General features: G+C 44.2%; 1 protein-coding gene across 2 annotated transcripts in view; it reads right to left on the minus strand.

Moving 5' to 3' along the window:
• ATP8B4 (ATPase phospholipid transporting 8B4 (putative)) overlaps positions 1 to 10,285 on the minus strand; it is a 372,592-nt gene that overhangs the window by 150,399 nt on the left and 211,908 nt on the right. For both annotated transcript variants that reach the window (XM_069766048.1, XM_069766049.1), the window contains one exon: positions 4,478 to 4,560. In XM_069766048.1, the coding sequence (XP_069622149.1) occupies positions 4,478 to 4,560 (83 nt within the window). The remainder of the gene's footprint in view (positions 1 to 4,477; positions 4,561 to 10,285) is intronic.

A 10,285-nucleotide genomic window follows, 5' to 3' on the forward strand; every position in this document is an offset into this window, starting at 1 on the left:
CATGTCCCTCACCTTCAGCTTCCCGCACTGACTGTGAGCGCCGGCCAGCCGTAAAGTACAGCGGTGACGTCACCGCTGTGCTTTCCGGCTGTCCGGCGCTCACTGTCAGTGCAGAGAAGTACAGCACCGGGGGACAGACACGGAATGTAAGTATGTCGTGTTTGTTTTTTTTTACGTTTACGCTGGTAACCAGGGTAAACATCGGGTTACTAAGCGCGGCCCTGCGCTTAGTAACCCGATGTTTACCCTGGTTAACAGGGGACTTCAGGATCGTTGGTCGCTGGAGAGCTGTCTGTGTGACAGCTCTCCAGCGACCAAACAGCGACGCTGCAGCGATCGACATCGTTGTCGTATCGCTGCAGCGTCGTTTTAGTGTGACGGTACCCTTACTTAACTAGTTCATGACCGAGTCCCCCCTTCCTGACCAGGCAAATTTTCGTGTTTTATAGTACACATGCTTTCAATGCGTCTAAAATGGCTCAGTTATTCAAGTCCGGTAATTTTCACCCTCTTTCTTTCGCACTACATGAGGAGGCTAATTTTTGTGTAATTTTTATATTACTTTTTTTCGGTTATAATGCAAAATAGGAAATGTGTTTTTTTAGATTGTGTTTTTTTTTTTTTTACAACAGAGGATCACTAAAAACATTTTAAACTGTGTTCGCCTCCCTGCATACATCTATTTTTATATATTGAACATATTTTTTTCCCAAAGGGGCACATGGCTATCCTTTTTTTATTTTTGCTTTTTGTTATTTATAACACCACACTTACCTGGTGCACAATTACACCCAGGCATAAACGAGGATAGTGATAAGGAGCCATGCACACCAGGATAGGGATGAGTGGGCCATGCATACAATGATAGGGATGAGGAGCCATGCATACGAGGATAGGGATGAGGAGGCCATGCATACGAGGATAGGGATGAGGAGCCATGCATACAAGGATAGGGATGAGGAGCCATGTATACAAGGATAGGGATGAGGAGCCATGCATACAAGGATAGGGATAAGGATCCATGCATACGAGGATAGGGATGAGGAGCCATGCAAACGAGGATAGGGATGAGGAGCCATGCATACAAGGATAGGGATGAGGAGCCATGCATACAAGGATAGGGATGAGGAGCCATGTATACAAGGATAGGGATGAGGAGCCATGCATACAAGGATAGGGATAAGGAGCCATGCATACGAGGATAGGGATGAGGAGCCATGCATACAAGGATAGGGATGAGGAGCCATGCATACAAGGATAGGGATAAGGAGCCATGCATACCAGGATATGGATGAGGAGCCATGCATACAAGGATAGGGATGAGGAGCCATGCATACGAGGATAGGGATGAGGAGCCATGCATACAAGGATAGGGATGAGGTGCCATGCATACAAGGATAGGGATAAGGAGCCATGCATACCAGGATATGGATGAGGAGCCATGCATACAAGGATAGGGATGAGGAGCCATGCATACGAGGATAATGATGAGGAGCCATGCATGCCAGGATAGGGATGAGGAGCCATGCATACAAGGATAAGGATGAGGAGCCATGCATGCCAGGATAGGGATGAGGAGCCATGCATACAAGGATAGGGATGAGGAGCCATGCATACCAGGATAGGGATGAGTGGGCCATGCATACAAGGATAGGGTTGAGGAGACCATAAATACCTGGATAGGGATGAGGGGACCATGTATACCAAGATAGGGATGAGGGGACCATGCACACCAGGATAGGGATGAGGGGGCCATGTATACCAGGATAGGGATAAGGAGCCATGCATACAAGGATAGGGATGAGGAGACCATAAATACCAGGATAAGGATGAGGGGACCATGCACACCAGGATAGGGATGAGGAGGCCATGCATACAAGGATAGGGATAAGGAGCCAAGTATACCAGGATAGGGATGAGTGGGCCATGCATACAATGAAAGGGATGAGGAGACCATAAATACCAGGATAGGGATGAGGAGACCATGCACACCAGGATAGGGATGTGGGGACCATGCACACCAGGATAGGGATGTGGGGGCCATGCATACAAGGATAGGGATAAGGAGCCATGCATACCAAGATAGGGATGAGGGGACAATACATACAAGGATAGGGATGATGGGGCCATGTATACCAGGATAGGGATGAGGGGGCCATGCATACAAGGAAAGGGATGAGGAGGCCATGCATACCAGGATAGGGATGAAGATGCTGTGCATACCAGGATCGGGATGAGGGGACAATGTATACCCAGCTTATACTGGAGTCAGTATATTTTCCCAGTATTTTGTGTTAAAATTAGGTGTCTAGGCTTATACTCGGGTCGACTTATACTCGAGTATATACGGTACATTAAGTTATTTAATTCTGACCACTTACTAATGAGTGGTGAAAGCAATTATTATTTATTTATATAGCACCATTAATTCCATGGTGCTATACATGAGAAAAGGGGTTACATACAGGGTTATAGATATCGTTAACAGTAAACAAATTTACAATGACAGACTGGTACAGAGGGGAGAGGACCCTGTCCTCGCGGACTTACATTCCTAGGGATAATGGGGAAGAGACAGTAGGTCGGTGTGCGGCAGCTCTCGTGGTGGTAAGGCGGCGGCTCGGGTGATTGGTAAGGAGCCAGAATGGTTACTGCAGGCTGTAGGCTTTCCTGAAGAGATGGGTTTTCAGGTTCCGTCTGAAGGATCCGAGGGTGGTGGATAAATCGGACGTGTTGAGATGTGGAATTCCAAAGGATGGGGAATATTCGGGAGAAATCTTGGAGGCGGTTGTGTAAGGAAAGAATAAGTGTGGAGGAGAGAAGGAGGTCTTGGGGGGGATCGGAGATTACGTGAGGGAAGATATTAGGAGATTAATTCAGAGATATAGGGAGGGGACAGGTTGTGGATGGCTTTCTAGATCAGTGTTAGTAGTTTGAACTGGATTCGTTGGGGAATTGGGAGACAGTGGAGGGATTTGCAGAGGGGTGAAGCAGGGGAGTAGCGAGGAGAGAGGTGGATTAGCCGGGCAGCAGAGCTGAGGACAGACTGGAGTGGTGCAAGGGAGTTAGCAGGGAGGCCACAGAGGAGGGTGTTGCAGTAATCGAGATGGGAGATCATGAGGGCATGCACAAGAGTTTTAGTAGATTGTGGGCTAAGGAAGGGACGGATTCTGGCAATATTTTTAAATTGGAGGCGACAGGAGGTCACAAGAGTCTGGACGTGCGGTTTGAAGGACAGGGCAGAGTTGAAAGTTACCCCGAGGCAGCGGACTTCAGGTGCAGGAGAGAGCGTCATGCAGTTTACCATAATAGATAGATCAGGTAGGGGGGATACGCAAGATGGGGGAAAGAAGAGGAGTTCGGTTTTGTCTACATTGAGTAGACAATGACAATGATTAGAGACAGACTCCATTATAAGATAAAATACAATAAAGTGTCTATTTGACTGTTATAACAAAGTGCCATGTGCAACTTTACTGATTTAATACATACAAAAATAGGTCCGTTTTACACAGACGACAATCGCAGAAATGTTCCCTGAACAGTGATCCGTATGTCATCCGTGTGCAGTGCGAGGATGCTATTTTCTCGTCTTCAGCGTGCGCGAAAAATATGTTAGAGTCCCTACAGCTGCACGTCCCATGGCTGTTCGACAGCCACAACACATGCAAAGATTGCCTGTCTGTTAGTCAATCCCTGCAGGTGTTGCAGCTGTCAAACAGCTGTGAGACATGCAGGTGCGGGGACTCAAACATCTTATTCGAGCACACGGAAGACACTCTGTTAGCACAGGAGCATGCTCAGATAACACCTTATCAGAGCACGTTCACTCATCCCTAGTTAGTAACATCTGCCCTAGGCAAAAAGAGTGGAGTAAAGATCAGTGTAAAACATTCCTCCACTATCTGGTGCTCAGTCTCTCCAAAATTTGTTTTGTTTTTTTAGGAGTATGCAAATTAGCTTTAGAAGTGCACTGGTGGACTATCACTGCACTTGAAGTCTATAGCTCCTCTTCGCTACTCCCCGCTGCCACAGCCTCTGCTTCTTGATTGATGCATAACGATACCTCTAAACTCCACTGTCAGGAAAGCAAAAAGGAAGAACTGCAAATGCACGTACTGTAAATGTTAACCAGAGCATTGGTGAAGCTAATTTGCATATGAATATAAGATGGATTTCAGAGCAAGGGCTAGTGGTGAAGCAGGTATCCTTAGAAATGTTTTACACTGCCTTATCCTACAGTACTATGATTACCTAGGGCGAATGTGATGGACAGATTGCCTTTATACTGATCGTGCTCTGAGCAGACCCAGATACATGGCCTGAGTTATAACTAGGATTTTACCACTAATAAGTGACTCACTTTTTGCACATTACATGACCAATACCCTGGTGACTGCTAAACGAAAGAGAACAATCAATTTGTGAGATTCACACATTTTCAAACCAAAGACTTAACTTTAGACTATTTTCTTACCATCAAATTCCGCTAGCCTGGAAATCTCCTCTCCAAGGTCAGCAGTTACTGGCAGAGCTTGTCGAACCTTCAGATTAGTCTCTCTGAAAAATATGCAATGATATACAATCTGTCATATTAACCCTAGTATTAATCGTCTTGTCCACCTGTACTTCATAACATTGTAATAACACAACCCTGGTGTGCAGCCACAAGGAGTCACACTCCAGCATTAACAATACCATTCTACCAAGATATAGAGGGATACTTAGTCATAAACATTGCCATTCGAGGTGCCTCGCGCTGATTTATGCTCTGGAGCTGTCATTCCACACATATACAAAGACCCGTTTGTTAGTGTTCAGCGTGCAGGTTATAATTACAACGAGGAAGCATGGATTTCATGATAGGGGATTCTGTACTCCAACTGTATTTCAATGAAATTACACGCATTTCCTTAAAGGGGTTGTCCACTTCTTTATACACTTTCTTGATAAGACGAAGGTGATACAAAAGTTATAAAAGAAGGCACAAAAAAAAGATTCACCTGTTGCTCCCAGTTCTCTCTCCTGGTACAGGGCATCACATGTCCACTGCAGCCATTGACATTGCATCTGGGCTGGAAGAACTAGTGACTGGCCACAGAGGTCAAGTGATAGCCCCCGCAATAAGGAAGTCAGGAGGCAAACAGGGGACTATGGCAGTAGAAAGGAGGAGTGGCGCTGTAAAAGTGTGTAAAAGCAGTGGACCACATCTTTAACATACATAGCACGTGATACTTTATAGCAGAGGTGTCAAACTGCATTCCTTGAGGGCCGCAAACAGGTCATGTTTTCAGGATTTCCTTGTATAGTTTAATAGTTTAATCACCTGCACAGAATGATGTGCATCCTAGAAGGATATGTGCACACGTTGTGTATGAGTCTTCACCGCGGTTTTTCACTGCGAAAACGCATACACAACACAACCCATGTTAAAAATAATAGAAAAAACAAACAAAAAAATCTCGATATTCTTACCTTCCGCGATGCATAGCGAGACAATGACCTGTGATGATGTAGTGGTCTCGCGAGAAAGGTACAAGAGGCCCGGCGCCTGCGCTCTGCAGTACTTTGCCCCGGACCGCGACGCCCATCGGACCGGAACGCACCGGGACCGCCCCTGGGTGAGTATAATCTAACTTGTTTTTTTTATCTTTCAGGTTACATCAGGGGCTTATTTACAGCATTATAAAATGCTGTAGATAAGCCCCTGATGGCTGTGGCCGCAGCTTAAAGGCCAAAAATGGGGTAACGGATTCTCTTTAACAGCTCAATTCAATAGCTAAACCAATGTATAACCAAAGAAAAAGGTTGGCTTAGCTAATGAAATTAGAGCTCAGCCAGCCCCCTCTGCAAAAAAAAGAAATGGTCAAATGGCAACACAGTACATTTTCTACTTTGTCATCTGAAACTAAACCAAAAAAAACCAAGATGGGAACAAAATGAAAAAATACGGTCTTTACTATAAAAAAAAAAAACGTAAAAGCCATCCCACCAGCTTCAAGGCGTATATTACATTTAAAAAGCTCCCAACTAGCTGTATGTCCATGTTTGAGACCCGACACTGACCAGTGCTTACTCACATAGGACGTCGCTATGATGCATGGTAATATTAGAGGTTAGGACCATCCCAAACTTAGGTACACCTTGACGGTGGTGGGATGGCGTTTTCGCTTTTCTTTGTTAAATAAAAAATGGTGTTTACTAGGTGCACATCATTATTTATATGAACTGTTGCTTTTACTCATTCAGGCTACGTTCACATTTGCGTTGTTGGGGGCAGCGTCGGCGACGCATACGTCATGCGCTCCTATCTTTAACATGGGGGGCGCATGGACATTGGCCGGTATGCGTTGTACTGCGTTTTACGACGCATGCGTCATATAGACGCACAGACAGGGCGCAGAGGACGCTAATTGTAGTGTTTTCCCTGTGCCGAAATTCCGGCTCTGTGCGACCTTATGACAACGCATGCGTCGCGAAACGCAGCGTTGTGCACATGCGTTATTGGTTGCATCGCGTCGCCGACGCTGCGCCAAACAACGCAAATGTGAACGTAGCCTTACTTACAGCAGGGTATATGTTCATTTTGTTTATGTCTTGGGTTTTGTTTGTCAACTCAAGTCTAGAAGTGCAGCTGCCAAACCCAGGACTGGAGGAACAATTAAGACATCTGGCATAAGTATAGTATTTACATAAAAAAGATCCTATAGAAAAAGCCAATATATATGTGCCTATACTCTATAAAAGGTAACCCTACAACCTGATTAAACCATTGCCCAAACGACATGAGCATAGTAAAGTGAACCCACCCATAAAGTACTCTTGCTGAAAAGCCCAGCTAGGCACTTTTTGGCTAAGCCTTTTTTTATTATTTATACCGAGATACTGTACATCTAACATACAAGCACAATATATACAGTCGTGGCCAAAAGTATTAACACCCCTGCAATTCTGTCAGATAATACTCATTTTCTTCCTGAAAATGATTGCAAACACAAATTCTTTGTTATTATTATCTTCATTTAATTGGTCTTAAATGAAAAAAACACAAAAAGAATTGTCCTAAAGCCAAATTGGATATAATTCCACACCAAACATAAAAAAGGGGGTGGACAAAAGTATTGGCACTGTTCAAAAAATCATGTGATGCTTCTCTAATTTGTGTAATTAACAGCACTTGTAACTTACATGTGGCACCTAACAGGTGTTGGCAATAACTAAATCACACTTGCAGCCAGTTGACATGGATTAAAGTTGACTCAACCTCTGTCCTGTGTCCTTGTGTGTACCACATTGAGCATGGAGAAAAGAAAGAAGTCCTAAGAACTGTCTGAGGACTTGAGAAACCAAATTGTGAGGAAGCATGAGCAATCTTAAGGCTACAAGTCCATCTCCAAAGACCTGAATGTTCCTGTGTCTACCGTGCGCAGTGTCATCAAGAAGTTTAAAGCCCATGGCACTGTGGCTAGCCTCCCTAGATGTGGACGGAAAAGAAAAATTGACAAGAGATTTCAACGCAAGATTGTGTGGATGTTGGATAAAGAACCTCGACTAACATCCAAACAAGTTCAAGCTGCCCTGCAGTCTGAGGGTACAACAGTGTCAACCCGTACTATCCATCGGCATCTGAATGAAAAGGGACTGCAAGGTAGGAGACCCAGGAAGACCCCACTTCTTAACCCGAGACATAAAAAAGCCAGGCTGGAGTTTGCCAAAACTTACCTGAAAAAGCCTAAAACGTTTTGGAAGAATGTTCTCTGGTCAGATGAGACAAAAGTAGAGCTTTTTGGGCAAAGGCATCAACATAGAGTTTACAGGAGAAAAAAAGAGGCATTCAAAGAAAAGAACACGGTTCCTACAGTCAAACATGGCGGAGGTTCCCTGATGTTTTGGGGTTGCTTTGCTGCCTCTGGCACTGGACTTTACCGTGTGCATGGCATTATGAAGTCTGAAGACTACCAACAAATTTTGCAGCATAATGTAGGGCCCAGTGTGAGAAAGCTGGGTCTCCCTCAGAGGTCGTGGGTCTTCCAGCAGGACAATGACCCAAAACACACTTCAAAAAGCACTAGAAAATAATTTGAGAGAAAGCACTGGAGACTTCTAAGGTGGCCAGCAATGAGTCCAGACCTGAATCCCATAGAACACCTGTGGAGAGATCTAAAAATGGCAGTTTGGAGAAGGCACCCTTCAAATATCAGGGACCTGGAGCAGTTTGCCAAAGAAGAATGGTCTAAAATTCCAGCAGAGCATTGTAAGAAACTCATTGATGGTTACCGGAAGCGGTTGGTCGCAGTTATTTTGGCTAAAGGTTGTGCAACCAAGTATTAGGCTGAGGGTGCCAATACTTTTGTCTGGCCCATTTTTGGAGTTTTGTGTGAAATGATCAATGTTTTGCTTTTTGCTTCATTCTCTTTTGTGTTTTTTCATTCAAGACAAATTAAATGAAGATAATAATACCAAATAATTTGTGTTTGCAATCATTTTCAGGAAGAAACTGAGTATTATCTGACAGAATTGAAGGGGGTCAATACTTTTGGCCATGACTGTATATATATATATATATATATATATATATATATATATATATATATATATATATATATATATATATATATATATATATATATACACACCTGTATGTGTGTATATATGTATACATATGTATGCACACACACACACACACACTTCTTACTACATTAGATTGTCAAAGAGTTAATTCCTCTCAGTTCTTCAAAACAAAAAGTGAAACTCATATTCATATTGATTTTATATTTTCATAAATCCGACTTTCTGAATGCGGCAATGCCAAAAAGCTCTATTTTTTATATCTTTATTTTCATTGGGGGTGATTTGAAGTTTTATTTATTTTTTTCATATTTTGTAAAACTTTTTTTTTTTTTTTTACTTCTTACAGATTTTGTTAGCCCTTTAGGGGGCTTGAAGATACGATCATCCAATCACTTGTGCTATATGCCACAGGCCGGGTTTCAAAGGAGTTCCATAAAGGCAAGCATGGGGGTCATCAGCTGACCTCCCCGGAGATACACGATCACGTCACTGGTGCGCCGAAGGGGTAGAAGTACTACATCGCAAGCTCGTCGCTGCGAGATAAATGCTGCTGTCAGAGATCGACAGCAGCATTGGCATTTAACAGGCTAACAATTGTTAGTGGCAGGTTCTGGATGAAATACACAGCCATCGACTGCTGGGTATGAGGTGGGCTCATTGCGTGAGCCTGCTCCATACACCCACTTTCGATTTGCGGCGTATTTATATGACGCATGTCATGAAAGGGTTAAATATACATTTATTGATGGGATTTTCAAGTTTCTCCATGTTTTCTGACTGAGATGCCCTGTTTCTGTAGCAATGTCGATTTTACAATCTGAGAATCATTTTGAAACTCATCCTTGTGATTAAAGATTTTTTATTTAACTTTGACCTTTTTTTTAGGCTGAAAGTGCCCCTCTCGGCTTATACTCGAGTCATTGTCCCAGGGGGTCAGCAGGGGAGCGGCAGGAGTGGCGGCTGTGACATCATACGCACCTGCTCCCGGCGCGTCTCTGCATGTCCCTGCTTCTTTGGCACCTGCAGCTCTTCCTGTGTTCAGTGGTCACATGGTACCGCTCATTAAAGTAATGAATATGGACGAGACTCCACTCCCATAGGCGTGGAGCGCATATTCATTACTTTAATGAACGTTACCATGTGACCGCTGAACGCAGGAGCAAGCTGTGGGCGTCAAAGACCATCGCATTGGAGAAGCAGAGACCGCGCCGGGAGAGTGTGAGTATAACTGGGGAGGGTGAGCATTGCGATATTCACCTGTCCCCGTTCCACTGTCGTGCGCTGCTGTGTCTTACGCTTCCTCTGGCTGTGACGTTCAGGTCAGAGGGCGCGATGATGTGTTTAGTGCGCGCCACCCTCTGTCTGAACAATCACTACAGAGAGACGGAAGACAGAGCGACGCGCGGTGGTGGAGGGGACAGGTGAATATCGCAAGTGCCGGTGTCCCCGCCTGCTCAGGACAAGAGGTGAGTATGTCATTTTTATTTTTAATTGCAGCACCAGCATATGGGGCAAATGTTTCTATGGAGCATCTTATGGGGCCATAATCAACCTTTATGCAGCATTATATGGGGGAAATGTTTCTATGGAGCATCTTATGGGGCCATAATCACCATTTCTGCAGCATTATATGGGGCAAATGTTTCTATGGAGCATCTTATGGGGCCATAATCAACCTTTATGCAGCATTATATAGGGCAAATGTGTCTATGGA

This window comes from Ranitomeya imitator, chromosome 4 (genome assembly GCF_032444005.1).
Source record: "Ranitomeya imitator isolate aRanImi1 chromosome 4, aRanImi1.pri, whole genome shotgun sequence".
Lineage (NCBI taxonomy): Eukaryota > Metazoa > Chordata > Amphibia > Anura > Dendrobatidae > Ranitomeya > Ranitomeya imitator.